General features: G+C 34.6%; 3 protein-coding genes and 1 non-coding gene across 5 annotated transcripts; 2 read left to right on the plus strand and 2 right to left on the minus strand.

The window, feature by feature from the left end:
* Positions 1-3,006: 3,006 nt before the first annotated feature.
* LOC112501617 (40S ribosomal protein S30) lies at positions 3,007-3,803 on the minus strand. Its single transcript, XM_025105300.1, has 3 exons — positions 3,734-3,803; positions 3,474-3,611; positions 3,007-3,206 (listed from the first exon to the last, which is right to left on the minus strand). Exons 1-3 carry the CDS (start codon positions 3,735-3,737, stop codon positions 3,160-3,162), a joined length of 189 nt encoding a protein of 62 aa, XP_024961068.1. The 5' UTR covers positions 3,738-3,803; the 3' UTR covers positions 3,007-3,159.
* Positions 3,804-5,823: 2,020 nt separating this feature from the next.
* On the plus strand, positions 5,824-10,417 carry LOC112501607. 2 transcript variants are annotated; one of them, XM_025105285.1, is made up of 7 exons: positions 5,824-6,233; positions 6,621-6,706; positions 8,871-8,949; positions 9,204-9,263; positions 9,374-9,495; positions 9,937-10,008; positions 10,183-10,417. In XM_025105285.1, exons 1-7 carry the CDS (start codon positions 5,841-5,843, stop codon positions 10,283-10,285), a joined length of 915 nt encoding a protein of 304 aa, XP_024961053.1. In that variant the 5' UTR covers positions 5,824-5,840; the 3' UTR covers positions 10,286-10,417. The 2 variants fall into 2 exon arrangements, 1 of the variants encoding a protein (XP_024961053.1); XR_003067532.1 differs by having other exon boundaries at positions 5,840-6,233; positions 9,942-10,008; positions 10,183-10,198.
* A 2,147-nt stretch (positions 10,418-12,564) lies between these two features.
* LOC112501616 (histone acetyltransferase type B catalytic subunit) lies at positions 12,565-17,804 on the minus strand. The gene is made up of 10 exons (XM_025105298.1): positions 17,648-17,804; positions 17,521-17,562; positions 16,463-16,572; positions 16,067-16,135; positions 15,915-15,953; positions 15,749-15,825; positions 15,520-15,619; positions 15,127-15,202; positions 14,860-15,017; positions 12,565-13,336 (listed from the first exon to the last, which is right to left on the minus strand). Exons 1-10 carry the CDS (start codon positions 17,721-17,723, stop codon positions 12,689-12,691), a joined length of 1,395 nt encoding a protein of 464 aa, XP_024961066.1. The 5' UTR covers positions 17,724-17,804; the 3' UTR covers positions 12,565-12,688.
* Positions 17,805-17,891: 87 nt separating this feature from the next.
* On the plus strand, positions 17,892-17,963 carry TRNAP-UGG. The gene has a single exon. It is a non-coding gene; the product is annotated as a tRNA-Pro (tRNA).
* The last annotated feature ends 603 nt before the right edge of the window (positions 17,964-18,566 follow it).

The following is an 18,566-nucleotide window of genomic DNA, read 5'->3' on the forward strand; positions in this document are numbered from 1 at the left end:
AACCGGAGTTTTATAAAAAGTGTTTGGATACCAAAACGAAATGAGTTAATAAGTATTTCTTTTTTCCTCATCCAAACACTAAAAACTCGTTATTACTTGTACCATAGTGGAATAAGTTAATAAATTATAAAAAGCAACTTATCAAAAACTATTTATTACTGGTGTCAAATGAGTATATAAGTATTTCTTTTCTTTTTTCGATCTAAACACTAAAAACTCCTTATTATCAACACCAAGCCAAAATGAGTTAATAAACTATTTTAATATGCAATCTCAAACACCCCCTAACAAGAAAAAGATCACCGTTAACCAAAAGGGTGGTGCCAGATTGGTTTGATCTTGAGCTCCAAAGGTCAAAAATGTTTTGAAGTCTCAGATTCAAATCCAATAAGGAATAAAAATCTTCTAGTAGCCATGGAAGTTCAAATGTGTTGACTCTAGGCTACCTGCGAATAGTGATGGCCAAAAACCGTGAACCGGTCCCAAATTTTTTCATAACCGGTCATAGTCGAAAATGGTAAGACTGGTCAAGGTTCTTTACAACCGGTCCTTGACTACCAATCCCAACCGGTCCTGCCTATTAAAAAATATTTTTTTAATGATATATATATTTTTAATACATTATAAAATTTGTAACTAGTTCACTCAAATATACTTTAAAAATACGTTTTATTATGATTAAAATTATATTGTCTTTCAAAAATTTATTATAAATACATTTATTACACCTACATTTTGGGCCGGACCGGGCCGGTCCTTAACTGGTCCCGATCCTACAAAACCGACAAAACCCATAACCGGATGTAACCGATGGTTCCCTTACCGGTCCCGGTTCCAGTCCTCCGCCGGTTCCAAGTCGGGGCTTGGCTGGTTTGGTCATGACTATCTGCAAAATGGATAGTCGTCCTAAGATTATTCAGCTCGTATAATGGGTTGAATATCTATATTAATTATTAAAAAAAAAAAAAAAAAAAGACTATCATTAATTCCCTTAGGTGGGGTCTAGTTTTGTGAATGAAAATGCACCAACGGGTCTAGTTTTGGTTCTAAAAAGCTTGCTTCTAGAATCAACTTCGTTTATTGTATTTAAGGCATTTTTCACAACATTCATATATTTTCTTTATTGTCAATTAAGTTTATTTGAGATATTGTAAAATAAAAATATGTTTTTGTCCTGTGCTCAAACATTAATATCCAATTACTTGTTTATTAAAAAATATTAATAACAGGGTTTGTGAGTTTATTTGTTACATTTGTCATATATTAAATATATTATATCCTTCAAAAAAGAAAAAAAAAATAACAGGAATGATCCCAAAATGTTGCTACAATCGAATACAAATCATGAAAATCTTACAAACCATACAAACTAATCTCAACCGTCCATCTAGTCTAACAAATATCTGTTTTTATAAATATATCGATTGTTTCTTAATATAAAACGTTGATTATAATTAATGAATTTTAATCATCTTCCATAAATACTCAAATTATAATAAATGAACACTTATCATTTTCAAAAGTATTGGATTGCAGATTTGTAACATTTAAAAGGTTTCCAAAAAATATTATATTGGATAAGTACATAACCATTTTTTATAGACCATATGAACGTAATTAAAATCTAATTTAATTATAAAACAATTTAAATTACTTGTGAAAAATGACAAAGTTCAATCATTATGATCATTGCTTTAGATTAAAAAATAATCCAGATATTTATGAAACCAGATAGATATTCATAAAGCTAGAAAAACAGTTAAAATTAATTTCTACGGTTTACAAAAATTCCATGGTTTATACTTTAAACTCTTTTATCTTCACACAAATACCAGTATATTCCACCTGAAAGATTATACTCTAGAAAAATCCCCACCCCCTGAAGCAAGGTAGTATTTTGGGTAGAGAGCTACATGTCTGCTTGTTGGCAGCTTAATGAGCTTAATGAAACTTACAACGGTGTTTGGTAGTTTGATGATAAAAGGAAACCACCTTTTGATGATAAAAGGTGGTTTATTCGGTAAACTTCCAAGAGGAGGTTTAAGTAGAAAATCAAGTTTCTTTCCAAACTTGTCTTTCACAATTAAAAAACACTCTCCTTCCATCTATAAAAAAATCCTTCCAAACAAGACATTCTCAATCCATAAAGCCAGATTATTTCACACAGACAACTTTATCTATACAAGACTTAATGAAAACCAACCAAAAAGCCAGTCTACCTCATCTATCACACCCACTTCCCTTTTGATCCCTAACTAGAGGAATTTACAAATCCAAAAATATCCAATTTGAGTTCATTTGAACCATTTTGGAATCGATAACCAGTTACAAACCAATGGTCAATTTACAGTAGAGAAACACATTTGAACCAAGATACCTGAATTTTTATTGCAAACAAATCTTCTTTCCAGCAGGAAAATGCACAGATGTTTTTTGGACAAATTAGTATCTTTTGTTACACTATTTTAACAATAACCATGGCTGGTTTGCAATTGAAAGATAAGTACTATGGTTCAAGAAATCAAACACTCGATCACAATATTCAAACGTAATAACAGTTGTTATACAAGTCCTAAAGATCTGCCATATCCTTCAACTAGAATACATTTCATATTCTAACATCATCTATAACTCAATATGCAAAACACAATATATTGAGAGGCTGTTTGGATGGTTTTTCATTAAGTCCTATATGGCTAAAGCTGCCTATATGGATTGATCTGTATACATCAGTAAGATTTTTGTTTGGGAGAGTTTTTTCATACATAGAAAGAGCATGCATTGTAATTGGGATAAACAGTTTTGGAGAAAAAATCTTGGCTTTATGCATTCAGCTCTATCCTAGAAGCTTACTGAATAAGCTACTTCCTATATCATTAAGCCACTACCAAAGAGCCATGTATGGCTGACAGAATAAGCTAAGCTGTTAAAAAACAGTCCTAAATTAGCTTAAGTCACAGCAATCATAATAACATGCAGATCATTATAAATTCAAGAACAATGCTATCAAATATCAAACTTAAAAATACCCTTGAAAGGAATTTCAGATTATAGTAGAAAAGGTGTTATGGGCATAATGAACATTGTCTAAATAACATGATGGAAACCTAAAATCAATTCCATTAAAACTAAGCTTACAAAATTACACATTTCCTCAGCTTACTTCTCTGATGAGTTTGGTCCCCTCTTCTTTCCAAAACCAACAACTGCAGACAGAACAAACAGAGAATTATCAAGCATTGATCCCATAACATGAAAAGGAAGCAATAACTTCCTCCAAAATTATCATATCGATTCGCATTAACGATAATATCAACAATTTGAGATCAACAAGATCATTAAACTGCTATGATTCTATCAACAAGATAAGATCAAGAATTTGAGATCAAAATTCATCAAATTTAAAAACTCAATTCAGAAATAAGCGTACGTTGATTACGTAAATTAAATAGCGAGATATATAATAAACTTACCGGCGGTGACAAAACGGCGGTTGTACTGAATACGCTTGTGAGCACGACCGCGAGGCTGCTTCTTCTTGTCTTGCTTGGCTACCTTAGGAGTTTGGCCTCTCACTTTACCGGCACGAGCCAAAGATCCGTGAACCTTTCCTGTGATCAAATCAAAACAATAACGAATTTCATTGATCGAGTAAAGATCGATATTTTAGCTATGAAACAAGGAAACTACAGAAATCTTATCGATAAGAAGGTATTGCAAGCGATGAACTCACCCATTTCGAACTTGACGTCCTTTGCTGATTTCGGATTTCGCTTCGATTGGTTGGATTGAAAACAGAGCAGGGACGATGGAATTTTTTAGGGTTAGGGTTTTGGGCAAACTATAAATATGAACGGAGTCGATTTACGGGCCGTTTTGGGCCAAACTTTATTGGATTGGGTCACATAGATATTGTATAGGCTTCACTGGCCCAAACTCATAAAAATGATCATGCAATTTTTATGTTAATTTAGGGGTGTTTGAGATTGCCTATAAAAACAACTTATTGACTTATTTCGGTGTGACATCGGTAATAAACACTTTTGAGTGTTTGAATAAACAACTTATACCGGTGCCAAACCTGTAATAAGAAGTTTTTGAAGAAGTTAAACCCTTCTGACTTATAATAAGTTGATAAGTGTTTTTGTAGAAAATCATAAGTTGTTTCAGATAAGCAATCCCAAACACCTCCTCATGTATTATCGTTATTGAGGTGTTCGTGGTGCGTTTGATGCGGTTTATAACCAAACCCTAAATCGTAAATGTGGTTTGAGAATTTTCAGATATATTGAAAATTTAATAAATAATCAGTGATGTGATAACTATTTTCATTCAGCAAATGATTAACGTATATATAATATATCTGAAATATATTAAAAAAATATGTGGTGCTAACCGCGATTTGATGATTCTATAACTGTAAACCGCACTGCAAAGTGTGGTTTAATAAGAATGCAAACCGCAAACGGTACCACATAATTTATTAACCTCGTGTTCCAGTGCAATGCAGGGTGTTTTGTGCGGTTTAGATGAACACCCTTGGTATATCATGCTAATTAATATTTTATATTCATTAATTATTTAGGGTTGGGTTCACGTGAGACCAATGGTTTTTCATGAGACCCTTAAGACCATTTTATATTCATTGATCAACTTTTTAAGTTAATGATCTAACAGTCTAAATTGCACGATGGCAATTTTGTGATTATTGAGAAGTCTCGTGGTGTTTATAAATGTTCAGATTGTCAGATTATAAATCTAATCCAAATGTTGAGAATTGGTGTTACGAGTCTCACGAAAAACCATTTGTCTCACATGATCCCAAGTCTAATTATTTATATTTACTTTTTTATAAAGATGCCTGACAAATGATGAAATTATAACCAGTTGAGTTATGTTACATTATATCCATAATAATGGAAATTCTAAGATAGATTTTCTTTTTGTCGCCAATAATATCAACTCCAACCACCACTGTTGTCGTTGCCAATATCGCCACTGTCTCCGTCATCAGGGTTGTGTTCACCTCACCGATGTTACCATTGTCGTCATTGCGATCACCACCACCACCACCATCGTAACCATCGCCACTACCATCATCACAATCATCGGTATTAACACAACTGCCACTACTACCACTACCATGACCACCACTGCCATACATATTCAATTTTTTTTACATATTATATTTCAATTTGTTCTAACTAAATTCATGGTTGAACATGATAAAATTCCATTTCAATTTTTTAATTTAAATTCCTTTGAAATTCTCTAATTCTGACAAATTTCGTTTTATAAATCAGTATAGATTCCAATTTCAATAGATTTCATTGTGTAAACGAACCGTCACTCTAATTTTGCAGGGAATTCTTTTGTTTTTTCTCAACAATAAAGTAAGACCAAACTCACGAACTTTTTATCTCAGATCATAACAAGTTGGTAGAATTAACCATAATGGTGGTGTCTGATTGGCTTGAGCTTGGTTCCAAAGGTTAAAAATACCAAGAGGTCCTAGGTTTAAATCTAAGAGGAAATAAAAATCCCCTTGTGACCACGGAGGTTCAAATGCGATGACTCTGGTCTATCTGCAAAACAGATGGTCGTTCTGGGATTAGTCGGCCCACATAACGGGTTGAATATCCAAGTTAATAAAAAAAAAATAATAATAAAAAAAAAAGTTGGTAGAATCCCCTTTTGACCCAATCATAGTTTACTCAAGTTTTATCTTGTTGGGCTTTGACCCGATAAGTTTGGCCCAAAAGAGCTTCCGGCCCACTTTTTATCCACAAAACCCTTGACGATGGTTTGATGATAAACCCTAAAACCCCAATTATCTCACCATGAACGTACTACAATCAAGCACAATTCAATTCCCCCGAATCTTCAATTCAACAATATCCCAATTCAATCATCACAACATATTTCCAAGCGTTCTAAATTTCATCAATTTACGTACCACTCGCAGTAGCCCATGCAAATTATTGGTTAAAGTTGATGAAGGTCGACGACCAATATCGACTGATTTCCTGAATCATTTTAAGGATCTCGAAGAAGATGAAGAAGAACTTCATGATGATGATATGGCTGATATTGATTGGGATAAAGTGGAAAAAGAATTCTCTCCAAATGGTCGGTCTGAACGAGAAGAAGAAGAAATGAATTATGAAAGGGATCCTGAATTTGCTGAAATTTTGGGAGCTTCTCTTGATGACCCAGCTAAAGCAAAGGATAAAGTAAGCACAACCATGGCTAGAAATTGTTTCAGAATTTGAGTTTTCATTTTCATTTTCCGAATGCAAATTCATATGAAAGGTTGTTCAGAAGAAACTCATTTAACACCAAAAGTGAAAGTGTAGCTGCTGATGCCAAACATATTAGCTAAGATTTGTTAAGCTTCTGTTCATGGGAAAACCTCAAATTCATTAAATTTTCAGCATTGCTACCTTGTTAGGTTGAAAATGATAAGTATGACCTGAAAAGTCGACTACGTATCTGCTTTAGGGAACGAAGATCCTACTTTGAAATTTGTTGTGATTGCTAGTTTGTTTGAACTCTAATTGAAATCAGAATACAGAAGTTGTAGAATGAGGATGTATGCTAAGTGTTTGTTGAAATGCCAGATAGCAGAGAGGCTGAGGAGGAAAAAGGACAAGATACTGCACCGTAAAACCGGTTCAGCGACACCCATGAGTGTGACTTTTAACAAGTAAGCATAAATATTGAATGGGTTTATGGACATTTTATTGTGTTTATGACCCATAAAGATTGAACTGGTTTCTTGATTATGGCATTTGTACTATCATTGCAAACTAACCATTATACAAGCTAATGGAAAAAAGAAAACACTAAAATGTGCTTAGTGAATTGAGCTACTTTGGCAATCTCATATGATTAGTTTGGAAAATTTTTTTACAACTATAATGGCTAAAAATAGCTCATTCTGGCATGTTTTAGTGAATATTTACATTTGGGTCTCATCTTAATTCCTCCGAACTTGAGAGCCATGATTGCATATTTATCTAAATTCACATTACATAAATGAAACACAAGAAATGGAAATATTAAAATTTTAAAAACTAATGATAATCGAGTAAAGGGGACTCACTAACGACGTCTTATGTGTTTTAAATTAATCGCAAGCATACGGGTGTTGTAGCATAGGGGTCGATCATAGGGGCAATGATTTAAGAACTAGTTCTGCTATAGATCATAACGAGCTACGTGAACTACAACCAGATAGTTTTTTTTTATAAACTATGAGTTAAACTATGTATCAAAATACAGGATAATTTATGAAGACATTCATGGAACTCGAATTAGCTACCATATGAGAACAATTATGATGCTACAATAAATGACCAATTAAATCATGGATTGAACTAAAGCATAAAGAGAAGGTGGAAATGGTGATATCAAACATATATATTGAGGTAAGTGATTATCTATCTGAAATAGAGTGGGCGGCTATATGCAAAATGCTGTCAGGCAAGGAGCACGGTCCTTGTGTTTTTTGTCTTTAAAAGAGCATGCGCCGTCCGTTGCTTCTGTCCAAAATAGCATGGGTCGTGCACTTTTTGCCTTGTTCACCGCACGGACTGTGCGTCTCATCCTCACTCTTCTGCCTTCTTCCCGTTTCCACTTGATTCCTCGACATCCTTGCTTACCGAATTGAGTGCCATCTTCATAAAATCAGCCTGAAACTCAACAATTCTGTTACTTTCACGAATGTGACCCAGCCATAAAGCGGAGGATGGATCCGATCAAAATTATACTAAATATTAACCGAACTAAGATGCAAAAGCGATTAGATTAACACTACAAATATGTGCAAAACAACTAGCCGACAACATCTATTTAGGCTTCATTTTCCTAAGTATTTTATTAATTTTCTTACATGTAATCTTTGAGTGATGGCGGTAGATGGACAGAATAATTAGTCATATACTATTGATATGTTCTTGAGGGGTGCATTTGGTATGTAGACCGGACATGATAGAAACCGGATTGGACTGGACTAGTGTCTGTATAGCGTTTAGTAAGACTAGGAGACATGACATAATAAGATGTTCGTACCAAACAATAAAAGATGATGTAACTTACTTACAATGATCAAGGACAAGATAAAATAAAGAGGACAAAATGGAAGTTTGGGGGTGGGTATTGTAATAGCCCCCTAATAGTGGTTGTACATGTGATTCATGAGTAGTCAAGAGCATTCTAGAAGGGTCTAGAAAGTAGGTGGGAATTCTTAGCTTGGACGGGAGTTTATGTTTAACATATGCTTTTAGCAACTGTAAAGGAGTATAAATAAGGAGGAAGGGGTATCATAGCACTGAATAAGGAGCCGCCAAATACACCAGCTACGCCTAGCATGTGAAATGGGTGCTAAGAATGTTGTGTTCAGCCTGGAATACAATCATGAAGCTGAAAGTACCAGAAATTCCTAGTGGCATACCATTAGAAAAAGCTTCCTTGACCAATTGGGTAGGAGGGACATCGAGTTTTTTAAACATGAATAGGGCGTGAGCCTTTGGGAGAGAGTCTGACCTCTCAAAAGTCAGATAGATATCACTGTAATCATTCCTATTCTAGTGGAATCATCCGATTTCACTTGTTACTCAAGAGGAACGATCTTTTCACGATTAACATTTCACTTTTTGAGTTGTATTTATTTGGTTTGAGAAGATATGAAAATATGTTTTTGGGTCCGTATGAAGATGAAACCTACAAAATGGAAGATGAACGAAATGAAGAAGATATATATACTGATATCCCTTGAGCTTCTTCATGATACTAACAAAATACTTTTAGAATATCTGTAAGACATTAAGATGATTTTAGAAAGTGAGTTATTCGTAAAATTATTTCAGATTTGAGTTCTCCAACTCGTATATTTGGATCGAGTTCTACCATGCGCCATTGGACAAAGACATTAAGATGATTTGCGATGTAAGTTACTTTCTTTCCAGAAAAATAGTTTTCCCTCCGTCAAAAAATATGTGTCCACATTTCTATTAGTTTGTCCGAAGATAAGTGTCCACATTCAAAAGTAAGCGTCTACTTTCCAATTCTACACTTAATTATGAAATGGAGAAATTCATTACTCCATCTATTATTAAGGGTAAAGTTGTCATTTGGTTAATTAAAAAGTGTAATCGTTACATATTTCTAAAACAGTAATTTTTTTGATATGTTATGTGCAGGCAATTCGTTCATGGCATATCGTTGGACGGCTTGGCGGGTGCAATTCTATGAATATGCAAGTAATTGCTAAATTTATTTTTATATATTTCAAGTTTGAATCTTTTAATTCCATATATTTAAACAACCATCAAGTTGCATTATATTTGTGAAATGCATGTAATTTTACCAGTTGTCGCAATCTACCACTGATAAAAGACCAAGCTATGATGATATTCAAGGAGCAAATGTTGAACCGTCTACATTTTATAACATCAGTGATCTTGAGATTCAAGACAACCTTGCACGCATATGGTAAATACTTACGGAACCTTAAAATGAACGTTTTCTTTCCCCTTCTTAAATTGTTTTTCATTTATATTTTTAATAAGACGAGATAGGTCAGAATAAAAATTTGTGATCCCACGTTTGGTGCGATATCAGATTATTAGATTGAGTGGGACAAAACTGGATTTTAATGTCCCACCAAAATAGGTGGAACAAAAATCTGGAAGATTGGTAAATTACTAAACTATCCATGTCAAATTAAAACCCTAAATCTTCCATAATCCTTCCATCTGCCTATCTCACTCCCGCCAGTTTTGTCCAGTCTTGTCTGCGTACCATTGAGACCAATGACAACTGCTTACATCTTTTAAGATGCGTTTGGTACACTGGACTTGACAGAATATAACATAACAGGGATCAATGTTCCATGTTTAGCAAGACTTTTAATATTGGTTCATATTTTTGCAGGGTAGATATTGGTACTAGTGAGCCTTTGCTGTTGGACATATTGATAAATGCAATGACACAGATAAGTTCAGAGTAAGTTTCCGAATTTCTCCCTCGGATTCCATCTTCATTTCAGGAAACCCTAATTTTCATCGTATGAAACGGGGACGAAGAACTGGAAATGGGATCCGACGAAACTGCCATGAAATGTCATATTAATACCCTTTTCTGTGCCAATTGTGAATGTTTTATTGGTATCATTTACAGCCATGTTGGAATCAAGCAAATGGTTTTTGGTGGATCTGAATTTGAAAACTGGAGGCCAAATTTGACATCAGAGGATGAAGGTTATTGTGTGCACAAAATCTAGGCAACTTGTACAATCATAGGTTCTGTTAGGTTGAGAAGAGGTTGTGTGGTGTAAATTTTTACTTGATTATGCAATATAAACATGTGGTGATCTGTATCTTTTTTTAATATATAGTGTTGGGAAAATTGCACCAAAATGGAACCAACTTTCACCTGATTCTTATTTTGGGGAACCAACTTTCAAAATCGTCATTTAGGGGTTTTTATCAAACTTTTTGTTTATTTAAGGGTCTGGTTGACCTGTTAATGATGATAATTTAAGGGTCTGGTTGACCTGTTAATGCTGATATCATCCAGATTTTTTGTCAACTAAGATATTTCACATCATATTAATTTTTTGTTTTAAAACTAATATTTCACGTAATATTTAAAATTGCAAAATAATTACAAAAAAATAACTAAATTTTGTTTTTTTTAAAAATTAATGCAATAAAATCTATTTTTCATTTCAAATCTAGTTTTTTTTTTAAAATTCAGATATCAAATTGAAAATTTAAAAAAAAATCTAAATTACCACAATAAAAATTGTTTTTTGCTAATGTAATAAAAAAATCAATTTAATAGAAAAAATTAATTGATGCAATAAAAAATAAATATTAAATATCACATTCAAGATTTTTATATCCAACCAATCCGTATCAATATTAAAGTTTAAATCAAATTTGGCAAATCAAACCAAAAGTTTGATAGAGACCCTTAAATTACCTCTTACCTGTTAAACAAATCAACCAGACCCTTAAATAAATAAAAAGTTTGATAGAGACCCCTAAATGACGATTTTGAAAGTTGGTTCCCCAAAATAAGAATCAGGTGAAAGTTGGTTCCATTTTGTTGTAATTTTCTCTATAATATTTATATACAACAAATATTTTACCCTCTGTGAGGTTTGAACCGATGAACTCCTCCTAGTTTGGATGTTGGGCTCTACCGATAACCTCGTATTGGTGGGCCAATTATCCTTTGTTTGGATGTTGGGCTCTACCGATAACCTGGTATGCTGGGCCAGTTATCCTTTGGTAGTTGTTTTGTATCTTGACGTTTTGTGGTATCCCGAGCCCAAAGAAGATATGAGTTTGTTACGCGAGACATAAAGCATGACAGACTAAAAACTTATTGCACGTCTATGAATGTTAGACCAACAAAAACAAGGGAGATACAACAAAATTGGTAAACTACTGACGTCAAATTAAGATCCTAAAACCTTGCACAATTAGTTCACCTGCATACCTCACTCGTGTCGGTCCAATCCTTTCTTTTTTAGTAATGTTCAGTCTTGATTGTGTAACGCTCCCAATAGAATGTGACAAGACTACCGAAGGAAACCCAAGCGAGTCGTAGGTTAAGAGTAAAAGACACTTGGGACCGTTCTATTATAAAAAAAAAACAGAATAGGACCCCCAGAAGTTTTGGTAATCGTTTATACATGTTTTACCCTTTACCCAATTCTATTTGCATGCTTTAACCTTTTTAATCCAACTATTCATGTTTTAATCTGATTATAACGTTGAAGGCTTTTATTCTCTTAGCAAATTTGGTGAGTGACAGCTTAATAGCTTTCGTAAAATGTAAATGGTTGTTTGGTTCATTGAAGTCGAAGGATTTCAAGGGAATTGAATGGTCAATTCTTTTTACCAAAATTCAATTCATTTGTTTGGTTCACATACCGAAAATGTAGAAATGCTTTGAATTCCTTCGGTTAAAGATTTCACCCGTCCATGGGATATCCCAAAGATTCCAATTCCATCTGACCGAACTCACGGTCAAAGCAAAGATTTCGTTCTGCAAACCAAACACCCCTTAAGAAAGACGATTTTATTAAAAGTATGAGGCTGTTTGACAATTGCTGAATGGTTTGATGCAAAATAATTAAGTGATCAGAAGGATTAAGAGGATCTCATGATATAATGCAAAAGGAAATATAATCGTTTGGTAATTGTTTACAATGAAACTATGACACCTAATGGTTAAGGAAGGTTTATGATACAAAATCATTCATAGGATTGTAGAAACATTAATAGACAATTTTTTTTTAAAGATTCAAAGAGTGTCTCTTAATGGAACTATTAAGAGGTAAACAAACAACCCCTATAACTGTCATTTTAAGACGCTCTAATTTGTAAGACTTTTAATATAATATATGAGTACAACCATTTATATTTTGTCTTAAATTACCTGTTCAATCGATCTAGTCTCGATACGAATGTTAGTAACAGGGCCTCCAAAAATATCGAAACGCATCAAAAGAAATGAATGAATGGATGCTGAAACAATTGCAAAATTACTGAAAACCCCATCATGAAAACCATATTGTAATTCTTGCAAACTCAACAGACATCTAAAGAGGTCTGAACCCATAAAGAAAATTGTCATTATAATTCTAATAATACTCTAGTTTTCATAAATTTCAACAACTCTTACCAGATACCTTCTGTGCAACCAATTTTATAGCTTCAATCCTTTCATCAACAAGTTTCTGCAGCTGTTCCTCTTGTTTCACTTCATCATTCTCCTCCATCTCGATTTCCTTCGATTCATCACCACCGTTCATCTTGAACATCACAAAAGACGTTTCAGGATCGTATTCCGTTGGGACCTCAATCACCCGTTTCCCAGCCGCACCTGTATCTTTACCTATCACATCAGCCCTAATACGATCCAACACAATGATCCTGAAATTCTCGAGATGCTTTTCGATGGGGTCAAGAGATATGTAAATTAGAATCTCCCATAACTGTAAGAACTGTTTCTTGTTGATTTTAAGAGTTTTCCGAGCTTCTTCAATGGCTTCTGATGGTGGCCCGAATCTGGTGATCTGGGTTCTCTTGGCTAGGTTTTCTTCTTTTAGACGCGTGACAACTGAGTTTAGTGACGGTTGGATTGCTTCCAATTTGAGTAAGCGAGGTATGTCGACGCACGCTCTCACGTGTTGCAATGATTCTAGTGGCTCTTCAATGGATAGGTCATAGACGTTGTCGGAAACCGCCAGGTCGGTGATTACTTGAAAAAGACGACCTCCGTAACCCTTGTGTTGGTACGGAGGGAGTACTAATATCTGTCATTTGACAAGTGCAACAAACATTTAATATACTAAACCAACATAAATCATCTTATTTTAATTAAATCTTGGATGGCCTATTGATAAATTGTCTTTGTGAGTTTATATATACAGTGCCCAAAATAAGGAAAGTTCAGGATTTGTTTGTTAGCAGCTTAATGAGCTTAATGGGTCTCGCAACTTATTCGGTCAATTATACATGACTTTGGTAGTGGCTTAATGATATAGAAAGTGGCTTATTCAATAAGTTTTTAGGAAAGCTTTATGCAGAAAGCCAAGTTTTTTCCAAACCTGCTTCTCCCAGTTAAAAAACATGCACCTTTCATCTATGAAAAAACTCTCCTAAACAAAAATCATCCCAATCCATACAAACAGATTAATCCACACAAACGGCTTTATTCATACAGAACTTAATGGAAAACCAACCAAAAAACTAGGGGTGTAAATGATGCAAGTCGAGCTCGAGTATCATTATACTCGACTCGAACTCGATAACTATTTCTCAAGCTCGAACTCGAGCTTGAATCAAGCTCAAAAGAAGCTCGAGCTGCAACTCAAATCAAGCTTGAACTCAGATCAAACTCAAACCAATTGAAATTTATGAAATTTTAGGGTCTCTCTTATATTTTTTTTAAAACTTAAAGGTGTTCTCTTAGTGTTTATAAAACTAAAGGGATCAACTTCAAACTTCATCATCAAAAAGACAAAGTTAGAAATTCCATTCACCTCCCTCTCTTTTTATAACATCTTTTCTCTCTTCCTTTACCATCTCTCTTTCAATGTGGGACAAATTCACTAACCATTTTTATAGTTTTTCTATGTCTTTTTCTAATTATGATTTTAATAAAAAATAATTGATTAATTTTTATAATTAAAAAATACATAATTTTGTTTAAATATCTAAAAATACAAGACATTTTTATTATTTATATTTTACATATTTTATCATAAGAACTGATTATATTTTAAAACTAATTATATATAAAATAATCGAGTATCTCACGAGCTTTTCGAGTCGAGTATTGGGTAGCTTGACTCGACTCGTTAATATGTCGAGTCGAGCTCGAGTTCGAGCCGAGCCTATTCAAGTCGAGTGTTGACCGAGCTTTGACCAAGTCGATCACGAGTAGCTCGCAAATTGATTCGTATCGTTTACACCCCTACAAATAACACCCAAGGGACTGTTTGTTGGCAGCTTAATGAGCTTAATGTGACTCGCAGCTTTTTCGGTCAACTATAGATAGATGACTGTTTGGTAGTGGCTTCATTATATAGAAAGTGACTTATTTAGTAAGCTTCTAGGGAGAAATTTACTACATAAAGCTAAGTTTTTTCCAAATCCGTCCCTCCCTATTAAAAAAATGTTTCTTCCATCTATGAAAAAGTCCTCCCAAACAAAAACCTTCCTCATAGATAGTTTTATCCATATAGGACTAGTAAAAGACTAGTAACAAATGTAGTTGGATCATGAGAACATGTGTGCTTTCAACTTGTCTAGAAGTTATGGAAAGGGGATATACCTGACCAAGTCTCAACCTTTGGCTGTCAGGGTAATGGAAGAACCGGTAAAGAGCTGCAAAACCAAGCAGTTTTTGTGGATGGTCCGGCTGATCACTTTTCTTTTCAACTAAAAGATAGATCTCCCAGTCAGGATCAGTAACATCAATGGGATTGCTACCTGAAATATAATTGTGACCGCATCAAAATGGAGAATTAGGTTCGAAATTTGCAAGAAAGAATGCAAAGCCATATAACTTTTTAGCATTTTGGGAGCAAATGGATGTTACCATCAACAAGAAGAAGAACAAGCGGTACCAATCTACAGTAAAGAAGGCCCATAGATGAGCCCTCAACACGAACAACCTGAAGAATGAAAAAGAAAAGGATAAGCCATGCATTCAACTATTCAAGCTTTCAACGTATAATCGGGCATGTGTAGATAACACATGTCAAAATTAAGAATGTACTATAAAAATGAACATCTAAGACCTCTAAAACTTACACTATAAAGAATCCACACAAAAGAATTGTCAAACTAGTTGTTGGTTAATAAGCTAACTGTTGGCTACTAACCTAACTTTTGACTAATAAGCTAGCTGTTAGCTGATAAACTAGTTACGTGTAAATTATGGTAAACCTGACATGACCCTTTTGTGTAAGAAAGATAGTGAAAAACGCACCTCCAGCTCAGAACAAACCGTTTTCAAATTCCCATTCAACCCATTGCTATATGCAGATGGAACATTTTGCTGAATTATTTTTCCATTTGAGATCATAGATCTGCAAATGGACAAGCATCAAGAATCAGCCAAGAATAAAAAATTAATAGGAATGGTTATAAGATGCAATTTACTTAAGCTTCAGGCACTAGGACTAAAATATAGGAAAGCCATCAATGTGAAATCATACTTGACATAATGACTCTCTGTGGAAAATGTTTTGAGGAAGTCATCTTTTGTCTCAACAATATTATCTGCAAAAATATTCTGCAAGGAATAAAATGTGTCACCATCAGCGTTGTGCCATTTGCATACAAATGAAGATCAAGAATCAAAAGATGTTATTTGATGATCACCTGAAGAGAAGACTTAAGATCTGTGATTCCCTTCCCAGCCTTTAGCAATGACATACAATATCAACCATCAAAAGGCACAAAGTCAGACTTTCAGCAAAAAGGCTATAAACACTTTAAGATTCCAAAAAGCATATTATACAACATATACTTACATCAGATGTGCTCTCAAAAGAAATATCAACGTATGCTTGAAATGATACGCTGCTAATCCAGATGGTGATCTGCGTTATTTATTACAAAGATTAAATGGTGACTTTGAAACAGAAGGGTAATCCCATATAAACAAATATCCTAGTCAATTATCAGAATAAAATATCTTTACAAACATAACTACATAGGTTCGATAATTTCTATGTGATAACAATATAACATAAGTACAGAAACAAACTACCTAAAAGACCAATATAATCCATAAAGTAGGAACTGGCAACAAAACTGAATACACTGGTATATAAGAAGCATATGCCAGAACCCCCCCCCCCCCCCCCCCCCCCCCCCCCTTCTAGTCACAGCTTACAAATGGTTGATTTAGTGAAAATAAAGAATACCTTCAACCCTTGGTAGCCATATATTTTTCCATCTTCTTCAAAAAAGCTACTTAGGTCAACAGGTTCAATGGGGAAACTTTCTGGGGTGCCCACTTCCTCTTCTCTAGAAACTGAAAGGTTTATTCAGACAAAATAGCGATGTTTCATCAGGGCTAAGCTGAGATTAGATAGAGCTGGAGGAAAGAGATCCACTTAGAAACATAGAAGCAAAAGGTACATTGAAGAGCTGACAGACCCAAGACACGGATGTCATAAACCACAAAGTGAGTAGCACAACAAGCCAAGAAGACAACATTGTTCTTTAAGTGAATAAACATCATGATTCATGGAAAATTCAAAGTTTTGAACCATGGATTTTAAATAAGTAGGCCAATTGTGGTTACGCCAAGAACAACTTCTAACATCTTTTCCAAACCCAATTGTATGATTCATGGAATCACTCTTTTTTTCACAAGAAATGACAACTGAATTTACAGTGTATTGATCTCACCTATGGGTGAAACTTATATATTGGGTGAAAATGAAGTTATAGAAGTGCTTATACCCCCTACAAAATACTGTCTGTCCCAAAATAAGTCCACATTTCTATTTTAGTTTTTCCCACAATAAGTGTCTACTTTCCAATTCTACCCTCAGTTATGAGATTCCCTCTATCATCAAGGGTACAATTATCATTTAGTTAATTAAAAAGTGTAATAATATTACAAGTCACTACAACTGTGGGGAAATATATTTTGGGACCTAAGGAATACAAATAGTGTAGACAGCCATCTGATCAAATGAGCTATTTCTAATAGATGTGTCCTTAAGGTTAATGAGTACATAGCATTCACCAAGCTGTAAATTAACTCACCCTACCATGAACTCCAACTAGAGTAAACAAAAAATAAAGCTTTGAGCACATTTCGAAGAAATCTTAACAGAAAGGTTCCCTGTTAAAACCAATACACCAATGTAGAACAAAAACCATCGGCACTAAATCAAGCAGACTAATCAATAACTCGGTTATAAGAAATCACAACAGAATTAAGTGATTATGATGCTCTTAGAAAGCATACCCATGTAGATTTTGATGCAATCATTGGGTTGAATCCCTTCATCTACGTGAAAAACAAAGTGAACAAAAATCAGCGAAAAGAGAGGTGAATCAAAGTAATTAGGATGCGAAAGAAGAGGGAAACTCACCGATTTTGGAGAATCCAACCCTTCTTTTCTTCTTGGGATCGGAGACGGTGTCGGAAGAGTGATGCTTCGTCCCCATTTGTCGCAGTTAGGGTTTCGACGAGAAGCGGGAAATGTTGGAAACGCGGGAAATAAAACAAAGGGTGTCCGTGGTCGACTGTGTGCGCTTGCCTGCCCGCTTTATATAGAGGGGAGATGAGATACCATTGTAGTCAAGTAATGTAACATCAAGCTCTGTAATCAAAGTGGGCGTTTGGTCTAGTGGTATGATTCTCGCTTTGGGTGCGAGAGGTCCCGAGTTCGATTCTCGGAACGCCCCTTTTTTCCATTTTTGGTCAATTAAATATTAATCAAATGAACATGAAACAATTGGAATTCTTGAGAGCATTGTTTGGTAAAAATAAGCTAGTTTATTTTTTGAATAATCGTTTGGATACACAAAAACTACCTTATAAGCTTTATTATTAATAAGTAGGTGGGGATGGGGCGGGATTTGTAACCCCAGCCCCAGTTTGTAGTAATATCCCCCAGCCCCGGTCTCCGACGAGTATGGGGATTAATATCTCGTCTCCGGTCAAACCTCTATCAATCATCGGTCAAACCCCATGAATAATATTAATTAGTTTGATTATACTGGGATCCCGGGTCCCGACCCTGGCCCCGGTTTGAGTCTACCGAGGATCCCCGGCCCTAGGACCCATTTTAGCAGGGAATCCTCGGTCGGGTTGGGTGAACCGGGTTCCCCATTGGATTGGGGCAAATTACCATCCCTATTAATAAGCTACTTGAAATTGTTTATGAGAAACTTTTTGATACTTTTTTCCAATTATAACCGTAAATCATATTAATTATTATTATTAACTATGAATGAATAATAAATATTAATTTATAGTATTTAAAATTAATAAAAAATTATTAATTA

The sequence above is a fragment of the Cynara cardunculus genome, unplaced genomic scaffold (genome assembly GCF_001531365.2).
Source record: "Cynara cardunculus var. scolymus isolate 2C unplaced genomic scaffold, CcrdV1 Un_Scaffold_326, whole genome shotgun sequence".
In the NCBI taxonomy this organism is placed as follows: Eukaryota; Viridiplantae; Streptophyta; class Magnoliopsida; order Asterales; family Asteraceae; genus Cynara; species Cynara cardunculus.